This window comes from Theobroma umbraticum, unplaced genomic scaffold, assembly GCF_002168275.2.
Source record: "Theobroma umbraticum cultivar Fairchild unplaced genomic scaffold, ASM216827v3 scaffold_51.0, whole genome shotgun sequence".
Classification (NCBI taxonomy): Eukaryota; Viridiplantae; Streptophyta; class Magnoliopsida; order Malvales; family Malvaceae; genus Theobroma; species Theobroma umbraticum.
Genome location: NW_018397260.1, coordinates 7462669 through 7480659, shown reverse-complemented (window position 1 = coordinate 7480659; position 17991 = coordinate 7462669). Strand labels below are relative to the sequence as shown.

The 17991-nt window shown below is 37.4% G+C and overlaps 3 protein-coding genes across 3 annotated transcripts; all 3 read left to right on the top strand.

Moving 5' to 3' along the window:
- The first annotated feature begins 615 nt into the window (after positions 1 to 615).
- LOC110416571 (MLO protein homolog 1-like) lies at positions 616 to 4055 on the top strand. Its single transcript, XM_021428582.1, has 14 exons — positions 616 to 735; positions 838 to 895; positions 997 to 1259; positions 1367 to 1483; positions 1609 to 1669; positions 1869 to 1954; positions 2063 to 2137; positions 2223 to 2311; positions 2434 to 2483; positions 2600 to 2640; positions 2875 to 3048; positions 3145 to 3180; positions 3288 to 3416; positions 3652 to 4055. The coding sequence occupies exons 1-14, from the start codon at positions 616 to 618 to the stop codon at positions 4033 to 4035; spliced, it is 1683 nt and encodes a 560-aa protein (XP_021284257.1). The 3' UTR covers positions 4036 to 4055.
- A 1102-nt stretch (positions 4056 to 5157) lies between these two features.
- On the top strand, positions 5158 to 10572 carry LOC110416452 (DHHC-type zinc finger family protein). Its single transcript, XM_021428448.1, has 10 exons — positions 5158 to 5555; positions 6194 to 6307; positions 6419 to 6539; positions 6723 to 6928; positions 7464 to 7532; positions 7843 to 7914; positions 8030 to 8158; positions 8575 to 8655; positions 8749 to 8955; positions 9345 to 10572. Exons 1-10 carry the CDS (start codon positions 5511 to 5513, stop codon positions 10251 to 10253), a joined length of 1953 nt encoding a protein of 650 aa, XP_021284123.1. The 5' UTR covers positions 5158 to 5510; the 3' UTR covers positions 10254 to 10572.
- A 2241-nt stretch (positions 10573 to 12813) lies between these two features.
- LOC110416694 (MLO-like protein 9) lies at positions 12814 to 17128 on the top strand. Its single transcript, XM_021428741.1, has 15 exons — positions 12814 to 13208; positions 13433 to 13490; positions 13637 to 13884; positions 14181 to 14297; positions 14381 to 14435; positions 14566 to 14654; positions 14745 to 14819; positions 14905 to 14993; positions 15126 to 15175; positions 15291 to 15331; positions 15416 to 15589; positions 15867 to 15902; positions 15987 to 16054; positions 16285 to 16345; positions 16605 to 17128. Exons 1-15 carry the CDS (start codon positions 13074 to 13076, stop codon positions 16905 to 16907), a joined length of 1599 nt encoding a protein of 532 aa, XP_021284416.1. The 5' UTR covers positions 12814 to 13073; the 3' UTR covers positions 16908 to 17128.
- The last annotated feature ends 863 nt before the right edge of the window (positions 17129 to 17991 follow it).

Below are 17991 nucleotides of genomic sequence, written 5' to 3'. Positions count from 1 at the left end.
GTGGGTGAGAGTATCCTTTACGTCGTTGTCTTCTAAACTCTCCTCCACAATATAATAAATCATAGCTGAAAGATCCATTCCATAGTTAACTCCTATGTTATTGCTGAATTAGCGAATGTTCTATGTATCGATGGAGAAAGTTGGATTCAATATATTATACGGTCAAATATTTCACATTATATTTAATTTACGAAATGAAATAACAAAAATATCATACATTGAAAAAAATGGAGCTTTTAATTTTAAATATAGATATATATAGTAGTTCATATACGATGATCATTGCATACCGGTCCAGGGATATGTTGATTTATCACATTCTCTCTTTTGGCTGCATTGGCCGGCTTGATTCCATATTGTCTTTGGGGTAGTTGTTTAATATACCTCTGCGTCAGACGACCACCGCATTTACAAAACAGTCGTAAAGTTCTTTCTTGTTGCGGAAAAAACATGCAAAATATGACAAGTTTGAAGCGTGTGCCAAATGAAAACGCGCTATCGTTTGCCTTTCTTTTAAGTAATTGCGCCACATAGTTATTGCCTTCTCTCCCTCCATACAATCTTGTTGATTTGGCCTCCTTTTTTGGGTTTCCTGAGCGTTTGATTTTGTGAACAATGGCTGCCGCTAAGGGTAGGTCACTGGAGGAAACGCCGACATGGGCTGTTGCAGCTGTGTGTGCAATATTTGTGATTATTTCCATACTATTAGAACATGGAATTCATTCCCTTGGAAAGGTATATCAAGGGATTTAGTTGACAGGTTCTGGGGTTGTCTGCAAATGTTACTTTTACAAGTTTTTCTTATTTAATTATGATTATAACCTGGGTTTATTACAGTGGTTTCAAGGACGCCAGAAGAAAGCCATGATGGAAGCTTTGGAGAAAATAAAAGCTGGTTACTTCTCTTTTTCTCTATATATTATTGCATTCATTTTGGCCAAACAAGGCAAATTCCAGTCTGAGTTAATGATGATTCTTTCATTTTGATTTTTGCAGAGCTGATGCTAATGGGTTTCATATCGTTACTACTTACAGTGGGTACCTATTACATTCCAGAAATATGCATCCCTCAAAAGATAGGAAATTCGATGCTTCCATGCAAACCAAAGTCTGGTTATGCAGGTAGTAAAGATAAAGGTAATGAAGATCAAGGTAACGACGACGGGGATGATGGCAGGAGGAAGTTACTTTCTTATGATCAAGATCTAATATGGCGTCGAGTCTTGGCCACTTCCAAGGGAAAAGATTCTTGCGATAAAGTATTCCGGCCTTGTTTCTTCTTTAACATCTGCTGCCTGTTAGCTTTTTCATTAGTTTAACAAAGAAATAACCAATTTTCCCAACGTCTTTTTCGATAAAATTATAGGGTAAGGTTGCCCTGATTTCACAAAGCGGGATGCACGACTTGCACATATTCATATTTGCGCTTGCTGTTTTCCATGTTCTCTACAGTGTAGCCACAATCCTACTGGCCAAGGCCAAAGTAAGTTTTCTCTTTTTTCTTTCTTCTTTTCGTAACATACTAATCCGAGATCAACTTGGATTTGATTCCTGCTGAGTTTTCATCCTAAAGCTAATGTTATAGTTTTTGTAACTGAATTTGATCAGATGAAGAAATGGAAAGCTTGGGAATCAGAAACTTCAACCCTAGAGTATCAATACACAAACGGTACGGCAGCTCTTTGCCTGTTCAGACCTTGCTTTCTAATAACATCTAAATTTGAAGTTCATTCAATCCGAAGAGCTATGTGTCTCGAATGCACGTTAAAATCCTAAACAAATTTGTGGCCAAGAGCCTGTCCATCAAAATTGAAAATTTTTTCCATTCTAATATAGTCCCATGACTATGTTATGTTTTGATATTTCAGATCCTGCAAGATTCAGATTCACTCATCAAACTTCTTTTGTGAAACGTCATTCTGGTTTCTCGACAACTCCTGGCATAAAATGGATAGTAAGACTCATTTTTCATGCTAATCAATCAAGTTAAACTAAAATCCCATTCAAATAATGCAGATTTTATTTGGTAAGTTAATTACTTCAATATCATCTTAATTTACAGGTGGCCTTCTTCAGGCAATTCTTTGGTTCGGTGACCAGGGTGGACTATCTGACCATGCGCAATGGATTTATCAACGTAAGCCGGCAACATATATTTTAAATAGAACTATGATGAAAGATTCTACTACTAATAAGGTCGTTTCTCCACTTTGACAATGCAGGCACATTTTGCCCCCAACAGCAAATTTGACTTCCATAAATACATCAAAAGGTCAATGGAAGACGATTTCAAAGTCGTTGTCGGTATCAGGTCTGTTCTTGTCTTCCTCCATCACTGTCCGATTTCTCTCTTCAATTTTCTTTTTCTTGGATATACCCAACAACCTGACACTAATTATCATTATTAATTACAAGTCATTTTTGGTCTTGCAGCACCCCTCTATGGGTTTGTGCTATCATCTTCTTGCTTCTAAACGTTTACAGTTAAATCATTCTACCCCTTTCCATCCCTTTCGTTTTGAACTAGTACAACTTTCATTGTTGCACGATGAATGGGATGATGAAGTAATTTATATATGTTTTAACATTCATGGTGCAGAATGGCAAACTCTCACCTGGTTGTCTTTGATGCCCCTGTTGGTAAGACACACATCCTTAAGCTTGGTGGAACATATACACAGATATTGCTATACTTTTAATTACTAAGAATGGAAAGTATGTAGTTTAAGTTTTAACCGGAAAAGAATCTTTGATTTCCGGTTACAGAAGAACAGCCAATCTATCATATCTTTTTACAATTCTTATCAACTAGTAATTCCTAAATCTCATTGGTTTTATATTAATGGGAATGATCAATTTCTCAATTTGTGGCAGATACTCCTTTTAGTGGGGACAAAGCTTGAACTAATCATCATGGAAATGGCTCAAGAAATCCAGGATCGGACTGCTGTGGTTAGAGGCGCTCCGGTAGTAGAGCCAAATAACAAGTTTTTCTGGTTTAATCGACCCCAGTGGATACTCGTCTTACTTCATTATACACTGTTTCAGGTAAACGATTCGAACTTTACCTTTACTATTATATATGGATTAGTAGTCTTAATTATCAGTAATTAATATTGATTTGGTACATATAAATATATGCAGAATGCTTTCCAAATGGCATATTTTCTGTGGGTAGTGGTAAGTAGATCAATTTCATTCTTTATTTTTAAATTCCATATAGTTAAATAAATGATTTTCTTTTTCATAGAAAATACTAATTCAATCACATCTTGTGCAATTTGCAGTTCAAATACACCATCAGCTCTTGTTTCCATGAGAAATTGTATTTTGTTTTAGGAAGGGTTATGCTTGGCGTGGGTCTCCAGATACTTTGCAGCTACATTACCTTTCCTCTCTATGCCTTGGTGACGCAAGTGAGTAGCAGCATTAGTTAACGCAATTATAATAGGATACGATATTAATAAAAAAAAGATATAAATCAATATATTTTATTAAAATAAAATAATTTAATACGTACATATTAAAATAAAGAAAATTCGTACATGTTGGAAAAGGTCTACCAATTAAGTTCATATTCTTCAATATAAAGCTTAGTTGGTACTTAATTAACTACGTTGTTGCATTTTTGTTTTTGTTTTATGGTTGCAGATGGGGTCTCATATGAAAAAGTCAATATTCGAGGAGCAAACGGCCAAGGCTCTAAAGAACTGGCACAGGGCTGCAAAGAAGAGAAACAAGAAGAAAACAGCAGGAGGAGGGGCTGATGGGTTTTCAGGGATCGCGAGCGGGGAAACCACACCGAGCCAAGGTACATCGCCCTTGCACTTGCTACACCATCACGGACAGAGGTCCAGCCAAGCAGACTTGGATAGCGTTCGTAATTCCCCTGTTTCCTATTCTTACCCGTCGGACACCGATCCCTCCGATATCGAGGGTTCCGCCCATGCTCGCCAAGCTCAAGAAACAAGAAAACTTGAACATCAAGGGAAACCAACAGATCATAGCATTGATTTTACCTTCGTCAAGCCTTAAAATATTAATTGGAGCTCAGATAGTACACAGTATTTATAGACAAATTTGTATTTATATTATTATTTTTATATGAATAATTAACGAAAGTTCATGTTTTGTTCAAGCATGTGCAATAAATTAAAGGATGGAACCTTCCGGAAAAGAACCTAAGTCAATGTTCGAACAAAACAGTAATGTGATGCTTAAGGTAGATCGATGGAGCTCAGCACCTTGGAAAAGTCAAAATGCTTACTAAGTTTACCAAAACTTCAATCGATGGAGCTCAGCAATTTGAACAATTCCAAGAGTATTCTAGGAGTATTTAGAATTTGCCATCTTTTAGGGGGCCTTGCACAATTTGTGAAATGTGAATTGACATGGGCTTTCCTTTGATTGGAGAAAGGGTTACTTCATGTTTCCTCCATGGGGGCAACGGTTATATGCATATGCCCTTTTTCCTTGGTCAAACAAAAACATTGCAACCACCTTAAATTCACCACAATATTGGAAAACTAGTCTGTCTATGTCAAGGAATAGCTGATAATAATACTAAATATACTTATTAGGATCTAGGATTTTAATTTTAAATATTGCTTTCCATCCCTTATTTATATATTTTATTTTTTATGATTTTTTTATTTTTTCATACTAAAAAAGGTGTTGAAACCGATAGAAGCAGTGCAATTTGTTTTAGGGTGCATAGTGCTTTGATTTGGACATAATAGAACCACCTAACCCGATAAAAAAGAAGAGGAAAACGAAAGGAATAGAATAAAAAAGGCTACAATTCACCATCAATCAATGAACCATCACAGCATGGCCATGTGGTTCATTTGACAGATAGGAGCGGGCCATGGAAGTGAAAGTTTCTCTATTCTCTACAGAAATTTTTTTTTTTTCCAATTTTAGTGGAAGATTTTTATGTTCGGTCATTCAGGTCAGGAGTCAGGGCATCAACGAACTTAACACAAATCAACTGTCCCTTTTGGGTAATTTCAAGGAGAACATTACCCTTGTGTAAATTAAACTTTTCAGCGACCTAAAATGAAAAATGAGAAACAACATGGCCGGCATGAACAAAAGTTTTAGATAAAACGGTGTCGTGTGAGCGAATCCCGTTATCTAAAAAATAAAAAATGGAAAAATGGTCCGACACAGTCCTCCTTTTTCCTTCTTCTCTTCTACTTCTTCTCCTCCTTCTTGAAGGGCTCTCTGATCGATGTGTTCGACTCTACAAACCCTAAAACCGAAAACCAACTTAATGGGTCATCTCAAAACCGGTTTACTGCTAGTGGGTCGAGATTGAACCCGTTCTTTTTTAGGTGATCGGAAACAAAGATTCCGCTGCCAAAGAAAGATGAAAAAAGGACCAGACCAGACCAGTTGTGAGGCAAATGGCTTTGAGATTTTAGTTTAAGGGGTTCTCACGATGGGTTTAGTCAAATGCGGTGGTTCTTTGGAGTGGTGAATAAGGAGTTTAGAGCACTTGTTTGAAAATGGCGAGGCGTCATGGATGGGAACTGCCAGCTCACACATTTCAGGTTCATTTCGTCGTTTTTATTATTCGGCCAGCAGCTTCTTTTAGTATTGCTTTCGAAAATGTAGCCTTTTTGGTGACTTTTTGATTATAGTTATTGGGGTCTTTGCTTGTAAGGTTATGCATATTAATACTTGAACAATTTTTCATTTATTGTGTGTATGTTTTATTTTTCGTTACATTTATGTACATTACTCTCTATGTGGATGAGTAGGTTTTCCTCATGTGTTTTGCATTCAATTATGTCCCTCTATATTTGCAAGGTTTTTTTTTTTTTTAAATGAATACAGGTTAACTGGAGTTTTATTTTTTGAGACGCGTACTGTTTTTGTTAGCCTTCATCGATTTGTTGAGATTTTTCGGATTTTTTCTTTTTAGAAACTAAGTTCCATTTTTTCTTATTTGGAAACCAAGTCATGACTGTAGAAGAGAATTTTAATAGTCTACGAAGCCATATATGGTAGACTTGATGTTTAACTTAGCAATTTTTCATTGCCTTGGTAATAATCAGGAATTACTGGTTCCATATTCTTGTAAGCTCTAGCCTCTGAGAAAATTCATGGTGTAAATTTCTGGCATGTGTGTTATTTCAACAACAAGTAATTAGCATTTTCTTTATGTTTATTTTTAAATGGTGGACAGGTTGTGGCTATCACGGTTTTCTTTTTGCTATCTGTTGCATATTATGCCTTCTTTGCTCCCTTTCTTGGAAAGGACATCTATGAATATGTGGCTATTAGCGTCTACTCTGTCCTGGTAAGCACATAACCTTTTAATTTAGTTTTACTGAAGTCTTCAATGCTTTAATCTAAAACTTCTTTAGTTGCTTTCTTAGTTATTATCTTAATGCTTGATTTTCATTTTCAGGCACTCTCTGTTCTCATTCTTTATGTTCGATGCACAGCTATTGATCCTGCTGATCCTGGAATTCTTCTTGAAGCTGACAAGACATCAGCTTATAAATCACATAATGAAATGGATCTGCCAGGTAACTTTTTCCATTGCTTTGTGGTTTTTCCGTATAAGACTGCATTGAAATTATGAAGTTAATTGGTTGATAGATAGAATAGTCTTATGAGAATTGTTGTATTGCTGCCTGTATTAAGATATGAGCTTCTCTGTATGTCTTTATTCTTCTCAATTTATCATAGATTTCATGCTGTTCAACCAGGGAATTCTTCTTCCATTGAAGAACCTAGCAAGATAGGATTAAAGTATGAAAGACAATCTGATAGGCATGGTTCAACATGGTGTTCCAAACTTGGAGGTTTCTTTTGTGGTTGTCTTGTAAGAGGGGATTGCCGCAAAGATGAAGACCTGTTGCAGCAACAATCTGGAGAAGAAGATGCTTTATTCTGCACATTGTGTAATGCGGAGGTAAGATTCATACTAGCAGCTAGTCCTCTCCTCCCCCAACCCCGCACCTCAAAGAAAAGAAACCCTTTTCCTTTTAGTTCCTCTCACTCTCTCATGTCTTCTCTCGGAAATACAAGAAATGAGTAAGCAAAGCAAAGAGATTTTTTTGTTTTTGTTTTTAGTAATCAAAATTAGCGATAGGAAAACCTAGGACACTGCAGTATCTGGTTTGACTATTAGCCCAAACTTGTGTGCTAGCGCTCTTAGCCACGTGCATGCTTAAACACAAAAAACATGTTCTGACATAGCTGTCTCTTGTTAGATGATGAAAAGACATAATGTTTCACCTTCTTCTCATTTAATTTCTTTTGACACACCTGGGTGATGCATGCAAGAAATATCCATAGGATGAATTCATACTAGTTTCTAAGAGTTGCCACACTTCTGAAACAACTGGCTAGCAGATTTTGCTATTTCTGAATGAAGCTTGTTTCTGATTGCATGTTGTTGATTTATAATAACTCCCTCCCTGCCCCTTTCAACTCACCTTTTGCAGGTGCGAAAATTCAGCAAGCATTGCAGAAGTTGTGACAAATGTGTTGATGGATTTGATCATCATTGTCGAGTGAGTTATTAAATGTTCATCTCTGTCACTTTCCTGATTTCATGAGGCTAAGTTTCTTGATTTTGAGAAGTGGTAAGAATTGCATACCCAGGATATCTAAGTTATGTAACTGGACATGAAAGTCACCTAGGGCTTCTGGTTGACAAAGAGATTAAGTGTAGTGCCGGGGCCTTATGCTGTAGTTTCTGTTTTTTGCTCTGCAATTTTTAATTCCACACTAATGTTCTGAAAACCATCTTGTCTTTGTATACTGATTTGGATCTTCATATATTCTTGGGCATGACTAAACATTTTACTGCTTTTCATCCAGTGGTTGAATAATTGCGTGGGGAGGAAAAATTACATCACTTTTGTGTGCTTGATGGCAGCTAGCCTTGTTTGGGTAAATTTCTTACAATAATTTTTGGATAATGGTTCATATCATTCATTTATAATCTCCTGACAAGAACTGAGCTTATTCTCATCTGCCTGTGCCTATGCATGTATGTGGTTGTCAGCTTATTGTTGAATTTGGTGTTGGCATTGCTGTCCTTGTTCGATGCTTTGTTGATAGAAAAGGTACAGAAAGTGAGATAAGCGAGAAACTTGGAGTTGGATTCTCCCGTCCCCCCTTCGCTACTGTGGTGGTATGTTTTCTGCGTTCTCTATCTAACAATTCAGATTGTTTCTGTTGTATTGCAATGTGACAGAGCAGCGTGGGTTGACCAGGAGAATGTAGCATTGTTGATTTCATCTATTGCCCTGAACAAAGATGCTTAATCAAGGAATATTTGCATGAATTTTTTTTTTTTTGGAAATCATGAACTCTACTGGTTTGTTCCGTGAATTTTGGCCTAAACCTCAACTTTTCTTGGGTATGTTAGTTTTAAAGAGTGAATTGTGTTGATTGGTTTTTCAAATTGTTCTGTGAATGCATGTATGCTTCCAGTTTCTCACAGTTTAAGTTTTCATACATTACTGCTAGTGTTCACTTCTCCAAAAATGAAAGAAAACCTTGGTTGCCGTGAGTTTTGCCTTAACCTTTTTGCACAAATGTTTTCAGGCCCTCTGCACAGCTGTTTCTTTTCTTGCCACTGTGCCCCTGGGAGAACTATTCTTTTTCCATATAATTTTGATTCGGAAGGTGTTTCCCTTAAATCTCCCTCTCCATCTCTCTCTCTCTCTCTCAGCCTGTCATAATATGTTAGTACTGAATCATTGTTGTTTCCAACTGCAGGGTATCACAACATATGAATATGTTGTTGCAATGAGAACACAAAGCGAACCACCTGGACAGTCTGCAGATGGTGGAGATCAGCAGAGTATGCCTTCATCACCTACAAGTTCAGCTGTCACTGCCATAAGTGGTAGAAGCTCTCTTGGAATGAGCTTGCAATACAAAGGTGCTTGGTGTACCCCACCAAGAATCTTCATGGACCACCAGGTACCACTACTTCTTTAATCACAGACTTGAATAATCGGCCATTTTATGTTGAAGATGAGGTGGATTTATTTATCTAAGTTTTTTTAACTACTATATGCTTTTCAGCTGGGTGCTTCTTGTTATTCGATCCCTATATATATTCTAATACCATCAACTGAATATACTCCTCATTAATAAATTGCAGTTTCAATTTGTATGTTAAAAGAGTAGGACTGCCTTTGCATTGACAAATTGTGACTATAAATATGAATTCAAAATTCTAGTTGTTATTATTATTATTATTATAAAGGAACAAGATCATAAACATGGTTCTGTGTATGCACTCATATGGTGATCAACTGTTATGGATTTTCTGTTACACATTAAAACTGATTATTTGTTTCTCAAAGGATGAAATCATCCCTCATTTGGAGCCAGGGCGCTTACCATCCACGGTAGACCCAGATGCAGTACACTCACTGGACAAGGGTAAAAAATTACCCCAACGTCCTGTCCGAATTAGTGCATGGAAACTTGCAAAATTAGATTCCAATGAGGCAGTTAAAGCGGCTGCCAAAGCTAGAGCATCGTCATCTGTCCTTCGTCCAATAGGGTCTCGACATCATTCATACAGTGTTGATCAACTATCTAGTAGTAATGTGAGTGGAAGAAGCAGTCCCATCAGTACTGATCATGGGTTTCAGAGTAAAAATGCTAGGGCAGGGGCATTGAGCTCATATCCTCCAAGTCGTGCTAGCAGAGAAGATGCTGAATCATTTGGCCACAGTGTTGGCAACATTAGCAGTCCTCATCTTTCCAGCATAACCCCCTCTTTGGCACAACAAGATTCAAATAGAGAACATTTCAACCCCATGTACCAAATGTCAGCCAATCAATCTCCTTTGTCAACTAAACAAAGTGAAGAGAATGAAAATGCTGCCCGTGAAAATGCTGCACATGAAAATGCTGCTGGATATCCTTTCAGAAAAAGTTCAAGTGCTACAGAAAGCTCAAGAACTTCAGTTTTTTGGGATCCAGAAGCTGGGCGCTTTGTTTCTTCATCTTCCAGAAGTGCTGGTTCTTTGCAGGTTCCTGGAACAGAGCTTTTATATACTGGTCAATCGATATTTTTTGGTGGTCCTCTTATGAAGGAGCAGCTTAACCGAGGAACAAGGAGTGGTAGTTCATTGTCTGTTGGCTTGGATAGAGGTTCTACATCGAGTCATTATCAGCAGGGTAGATCACAGAGAGGTGGCCAGCTACCTGTGTTTGTTCCTAGTGATTCTCAACAAAAGCAATTTTCATCTAGGTTGCCTTGAGCACCGAAATAAGGGAAACTATTTGGTTTTCAACATAGCTTGTGTTAGAAGTTAAAATTTTCATTTAATTTGGTTTATTTTCTTGTGCAGCCTGTGGATATCTGCTGCACGGTTTAGGTTCTTAGCTTGAATGCAATTTAGTTGTCAATTCAAGGCAGTTTTTTTACCTTCGTTTTTTTATTCAGAGCAAACTGAAACTATTTAGCTCTACAAAATCAAGCAGTTTATTCGGGCATGGGGCATGGCCTTGTTATCTAAAGGGTTTTCCATCGTTGTAGTTACCTGCTAATTATAATATAGAAATTATAATTTCATTTAATCACTGTTTGCTGTTGATAATGATAATCAGGATCTGTAACTGTAAAAATTCTGATTCAACTGGAAAACGATTATTATATATTTTTATTTCTATTTCCTTTGTTAGTCAGAGCATAGCAGCGTTCAAGATGCAAGATATTATAATATTAGCAAAAAAAGGGTCCAGAATTCTAAAGAGACAAGTCTCTCCATGATGTTCCCTAGAACACAAAGCTTTTCTGGATGTTGCAAATGAAAATATAGCAAGCAACATGGTGCTAGCTTTCAACTCACTTTTCCTTGGTCTACCTTATGGTCTCATACAATTTTCCTCCTCTTGGTCTGTTCTGTCCTGGAATTTGGAGCTTTTGCAAAGATAATAGAACGTTCCGCTGTTGATAAATTACAGTTAATTTCTAAATATGGTAGGAATGAACGGAACGTAGATGAAATCAATCTCCTCATCCTCAAAACATGTTTGCTCCCGCTGCTTTGCCTCGATCTTCTTCCACTCATCTGATTTTATGTTATACATGTGAATCCTCTTCTTTGCTGTCCCTTAGAAACAACCCATTTGCCGTTAAAGAATATGACATGTAAATCGTCCCCTGATGGTAGAGATGCTAGGCGAGTTATAACCAAAAATGCTAATCTTGAAATGTAAACTACATTGATCAACCCTTTGCCAAGGCCGAACCATGGCTTCTTCTGTTGGGACTTTATCATCTTCAGTACCAATTTAACTGGCATGGGAATGATCCGCGCGTCTTCTGTCTTCACATTGAAGGCAACAATGTTGCCACCCTGCTTAATCCAGTGAAGAGATCCATTAAAGTATACAGCTTCAGCTCGGGAGGCTTCAAATATTTTTTTTTTTGCTCAATGGAAGGCTTCAAATATTGATTCACACCTCAGTCTTGGGTTGGACTTTTCGCATGAGTTGAGGGTGGATGAGAATATCTCAAGCCCATACTCTTGATCTTCATTAATAACAAAGACATGAACCATCTTGTAGTCATGCCCGGAGAAAAGAATGGGATCGTAGGTCAGACCAAGATTGTGTCTATTCTAGCACTACCGATAATATGGTTTTGGCCTCGGCATAAGCTGAAACTTTTTGGTTGTGGAATTGAAAACAGTGAAAAACTCGGAAGTTTCAAGGGAAGCGTGAAGAAAAAGCCCATTGTAAGAAGTTCAAAAGGAAGGGGGAGTCATGAAATATTTGAGAGTATAGAGGGATGTAGACCATATTTCCAGGATTAGAAATTTAGAATATGCGAAGCAGCACAAACCAAGTACCTTCGAAGGAGTTCTGGCAGCATGAACGGCTGCAAACCTGGGATTGGAGATGATCTCATTGCACACCTTGTTCACGCATTTGAATCGAACTAGAGATTCAATAGCCATGCAGATAAATATGTATGGGATGAATCACGAATTCTTGGTTCCTCATGCATGGCGAACATAGAAAGTGGGGTATTCAGAAATGGGGTTCAGGAACATTAGATTAGATTGTTGATGCTAACTAGTTCCTCTTATCATATGCAATAGAGTTCCCTTTGCACTCTAGGACTTCTCTCCTAATTATGCCTTTACTTCCCTCTTCTCTCTTTTCCCCCTAAGGATTTTAAGCGGTATATATATTCTCACTTCAACTCTTCATACTTTAATAAATTTCACTTTTGCTCTCACCTCCCTATTCAATAGTAACTCATTCAATGTGGTTCTCCTTCATATTCTTCTCATTATTTTCTCCTTATTGCCTTGAAATTTTATATTGATTAATCAACATTTCGATCATTCACAAATAATGAGAAATAGAAAAACGTAGCCTAAACGATTTGTAACATAACTCAGTTTGATTGGGGTAAGACTAGGTCGATTGAATACACATCCCTAGAAACATACCCTTTGGTTAACTCATGGACTACTTGATATTGTCTTTTTTTTTTTTTTGGTGTAAGAGAAAGTATAAGGACTCGAATTTTTAGACAAATATGCATGATATTTGTCTAAATTTACTTAGTAAAAAAAAAGAAAAAAAAAGTTTATAGTTTGTCTTTGTGGTCATATGATGGGCTAATTCTAACTAAATTCCTACATTCATGCACTCCCGTTAACAGGTTGAAGAGGGGCAAACTGGAAATTCGAGGGGATAGGAATGGGCAAATCCTGGGTGACCAACCGCTACTTGTTCCTCTCCGTACATTCCAGCTTCAATACCGTTACAACAGGGAAAAAAAGGAAAGGAAACCACCTTCTCCCCAGAGGTTGAATTCTCCATGACACTTTTCAAAACTTGATTTTTACGATGAAAGTTTGGCCATCAGGATCGGACCCATCAAAGCTGCCTGCTTAAGTGGGAGATAGATTTTTCTTTCAATCAATTCTAATTGAAGCTGCATACCCTTAATGTATAAAAAATAACAACTAGATATAGGTAGATAGGTAGATAGTGTTTCAAGGGTTGACGTTGTTGTTGCATATCTAATAGAGCAGAGCAGTTTTTTGACGAAGTTATTGATGGGGGGAGGTGAAGGAGGCGGTGCTGCTGCAAGGGAGCTTGACCAAACGCCAACCTGGGCTGTGGCGGTTGTTTGTGCTGTCATCGTTGTTATTTCAATCGTCCTCGAAAAGCTTCTCCATGCAACTGGGGAGGTAACCATAATTTTCAGCGTTTACTTTGCAATTTTCCTTTATGGGATTACATGCATTGTTTCGTTGCTTCCATTTTCTGGTGCGGCAACCGCCATAGAAATGGCCATTCTTCGTCATCAAACCAACAGAAGAGAGAACCCGTTTATTAATTTGTTATGGTAACTGAATATATATTCCTCTTCTTACCTATTTCTTAGTACATTCTTGATTATGTTTCATTCCAGTGGTTCGAAGAAAGAAGAAAGATGGCTTTGTACGAGGCTCTTCAAAAAGTTAAAGGCGGTAAAATTCCCCGACCTGATACTCAATTTGATTCCTAGTCCTTCTAGAATAATATATGCACTAGTTCTTGCTTTTACAATTCACATGGTACCTAGCTACTGCAGATTGTTGAACAATTTTCATATATATACATTGTCTGCTTTCAGAACTTATGGTTTTGGGATTCATTTCTCTGCTCCTGACATTCGGGCAGAGTTATATCGCCAATATCTGTATTCCAGTAAAGGTTGCGGATACCATGCTGTTTTGCCCCAAGAGAGTTGATACTACACATCATAAAGCAGAGCATAAGCAGCCTGAGCAACAACATGGTGGCGAGGGTGCACATCGGAGACTGCTATTTTATGAGCGTAGATTTTTAGGTGGTGCTAGCAAAGGTGCAGCGTGCGAGCAAGTAAGTGCATCTTGGTTTACAAATTACTATAAATTTTAGTACATATATATGTTACATTATTTGATGATGAGCTCAGTCTGGTACGTAATTTGAGTTAAAAAATGCAAATGAGTTTGCCAATGGATTAACATAAAATGAACTAAAAAGAGAAGGGGATATTGCTCCATTTTTTGGTACAGCAGCATGTCTATACCTTCATGTTTATATTGTTTTTATTATGCGTATATCTGTGAATCTTTCTAACTATCTCCTCTTCCAACTTTCTATCTAAAGCAGCTGTAAATCTGTACTTGTAGGGGTACGTACCACTAATATCTGTCAATGGATTACATCAGTTGCATATTTTCATATTCTTTTTAGCAGTTTTCCATGTGACATACAGCGCCATAACAATGCTGCTTGGAAGATTAAAGGTGGCTATCCTCTTCAGTTTCTTTTCCCTCTCAGTGATGAATGGAGTTAATACTTGTTCATGTATGAATCTCTTATAATGCAGACACGAGGGTGGAAGGAGTGGGAACGGGAGTGCACTGGTGTTAATGAATTCAATGGTACAAAATTTGATGTAACAGTTAATCATCAGTTTGTTTTTAACCTCTAGCTTCATCGATGGTAAATTCTTGCCTGAAGTTCTAAATTCTTCACATGCTGACTTGGGGTACTGGTGCTTGCTAATTGTAGATCCTTCAAGATTTAGGCTCACTCATGAGACATCCTTTGTGAGAGACCACACCAGGCCCTGGACAAAAACAAAATTCTCCTTTTATTTCGTAAGATGTCGTAAACTGTTCGCTTGAAGGTTTAAACAATCAGCTTTTCAGATTGCAACTACAATTGTTAAAAGGAATCAATTCTTCCAGGTATGCTTCTGGCGACAATTCTTCAGGTCTGTTCGCAAGGCTGACTATCTAACAATGCGCCATGGATTCGTCACTGTGAGTTTCCTACTGCCGAAGTTCTGTTATTACCTTATTGCTATTACCGATACGAGATTATGAGTTAATTACTGCATTCTTATAGGTTCATTTAGCACCTGGAAGTAAGTTTGACTTTCAAAAATATATCAAAAGATCACTAGAGGATGACTTTAAGGTTGTCGTTGGAATTAGGTGAGATTCTGATCTTTGTTTTCTCGAACTTCTAGTTCAATTAGCAACTTTGCCACGCTCTTACAAAACTGTCAGGATAGTTTAGAGCAGCTTTCATTGTTCTACTAACTTTCATACTCCTGGTGATTGCAGTCCGATGTTATGGGCTTCGGCAGTGATCTTTCTCCTTCTGGATGTTAATGGTTAATTCCTTTTTACCTTCTCCTTTACTTTTATTTGTCTTTCTTTTATCCATATTTACTGCTTTTTTCCTCCTATACGCTGAGTGATTCATGTATACTGGTTTGATCCTTTCAGGATGGCATGCTATGTTTTTTCTATCCATGATTCCTCTAGTGGTAAGAGATTGTCCATGGAAAACTTCCATTTGATCATGCCATTTATGTTTTACATAAAGGAATAACCTTTGAATTTTATTGAAGGTAACATTAGCAGTTGGAACCAAGCTTCAAGCAATTATAGCTCAAATGGCAATTGAAATAGTAGAAAAACATGCTGTAATACAAGGGATGCCTCTTGTGCAAGTCTCTGACGCGCATTTTTGGTTTGCTTGGCCTCGGTTAATCCTTCATCTCATCCACTTTGTGCTGTTTCAGGTATTTTACAACCTTCTTCTTCTTTTTCTCCTCCTCCTTTCAATGATTTTCGTTCGCCTTATGGAACTTCTTCTTCTTTTTTTTCATTACGTTCTGTTAATGTGCTTGCACCACTAACCGGTTCCACAGAATATCATCTTCTTTCTTGTAAAATGATAACTGAAGCTTTCATTTCTTCAAAATAATAATAGATTCTAACGTGGTTTACACACATAGCTTGAGGGCTTTCTGTACTGTTGAAAATTATTCTGACATTCTGTATGTCTCTAATCTCCAGAATGCATTCGAGATCACATATTTCTTTTGGATAACGGTAATGATGTTGTCCTCTTCTTTCTTCTTCATATTCCTATGTCCAGAAGTACCCGACAGTTACTAATGCTTCCTCATGATGCAGTATGAGTTCGGCCTACAGTCATGTTTTCATCAGGATTTACGCCTTATATTTGCAAGAGTTATTCTTGGGTAAGCCATACTTCTCTCCTGGGTGTGAAGCAACTTTAAAAAGAGTCCTTTCAGCTATTACAACCAATCAACCATAAAATAAAAATGAAACTCATAGCTTACCTATTAGTTATGGAAGTGTTAAGCAGAACATTTGATATACAGCTTTTACAGAGTAGCTACCATTGTAAATCTGTGAATTCATACTGTGTATTGATCTTCTGTTCCTAATGTTGAAATTTTTTTGACAGGGTAGTAGTCCAATTCATGTGCAGCTACATCACTCTTCCACTTTATGCCCTTGTTACTCAGGTTCACTCATAATACTTACTGCTCTTCTGCTCAGTTATGTTATTGTCTTTGCGACCTGAAATTTTGAAGTTAGACAAGCAGAAGTAATTACTATAAGATTGAGAGGAACGAACTTTGAAAATCTAAGACAGACTTCATGAAACCAAGACAAGTTTGGGACCCATTATAACAATAACGAAACTTATCCGTGGAGCCCTTGTTTTCCGTTCTGTTTCATATTAGTCTCTCTGCTTAATTAATTCTTCTATGGGGTGTTTAGATGGGATCAACCATGAAGAGGTCAATCTTTGATGAACAAACTTCCAAGGCCCTAAAGCAGTGGCACATGAAGGCTGTAAAGAAGATGGGCGATGGGAAGCCAGAAGCCCCTCGTACAAGAACATTGGGTGGAAGCCCTGAGAATTCCCCGTTACATGAACGCTCTGCCGCTGGGAACATGGATCGTCTAGATGATCAGGATGTTGCTATTGAAGCAGAGACATCAACCCCTAATCGGACAGCAAACATCAGGGCTAGTGTGGATCTGAATGGAGGTCAGCATGACCTTCTGACTGGACCATGAGTATCATAACTTTGATGGTGGATGCAGTAAAACAGACGGCCCGTGTCGCTTTTCCTTCGTTTCAGAATCAGGCATATTTTCTCTAACCAGCAGACACCAAACTTGCTTTGGGTTCATATTGGAAGAAACAGGAAATTGAATAATCTTACAATCTTTTGGCCACAACTATCCCTTCTTTACCTCATAGATCATAGGTGTGATACAACTCAAACTGCATTATTTGTAGCTGATGGGTGCAGCTTGTTGTAATGTAATTTTCATTACATAGTTCTGTAGTACCATACGCACTGGTTTACATTAGAATTAGTACCTGAAATTTTAATTACTATATATCAACAGTTTTTCAGCATTCATGCATGGGACGGTTTGATGCATTCTTCAAAAGTTACTGTGAATTCGACGAGGAAAGTTCTGAAGATAGTAAAAAGTAAAATGAATGCATCACACACCTGAGAACCCAGCTTACTTAAGTCCAACATGGGTAAGGCTCCTTTGAACTCGTGGGTCAAATATACTTGAAGAGTTTTGAATACTCTTTGGATAATTTTATTGAGAAACCACTAGAGTTTACATATAAGTTTTATTGTTCAATACAAAAAGAAAAATAATCTATGCAATAAAGAGAAGAATCCCTAGATCAAGCCTATAATTAAGAAAAAAATTACAATTAGAATCATCAAATATATTAGAATAACCAAGTCAACCAAATCATATCAATTGAAATGTAATTATAGCAAATTAGAATCAATAATTAAGATAGCCTTCATTACTCCCCTTAAGTTGGAGCATGCAGATTTGCAATGCCCAACTTGATCAATAAGTCATGGAACCGATTCCGTCCAAGAGCCTTGGTAAAAATATCTGCCAATTGAAACTGTGATGAAATTGATGTGGAACAAGAGTCTTAGACTGGATATGCTGTCCTAATAAAATGACAATCTATCTCGATATGTTTGGTACACTCATGAAAGATCGAATTTGCTACAATATGGATTGCTACCTGATTATCACAAAACAGTGGAACCGATGTTGGGTGTGAGACATGTAGATATGCCAATAGCTTGAGAAGCCACACAATCTCACT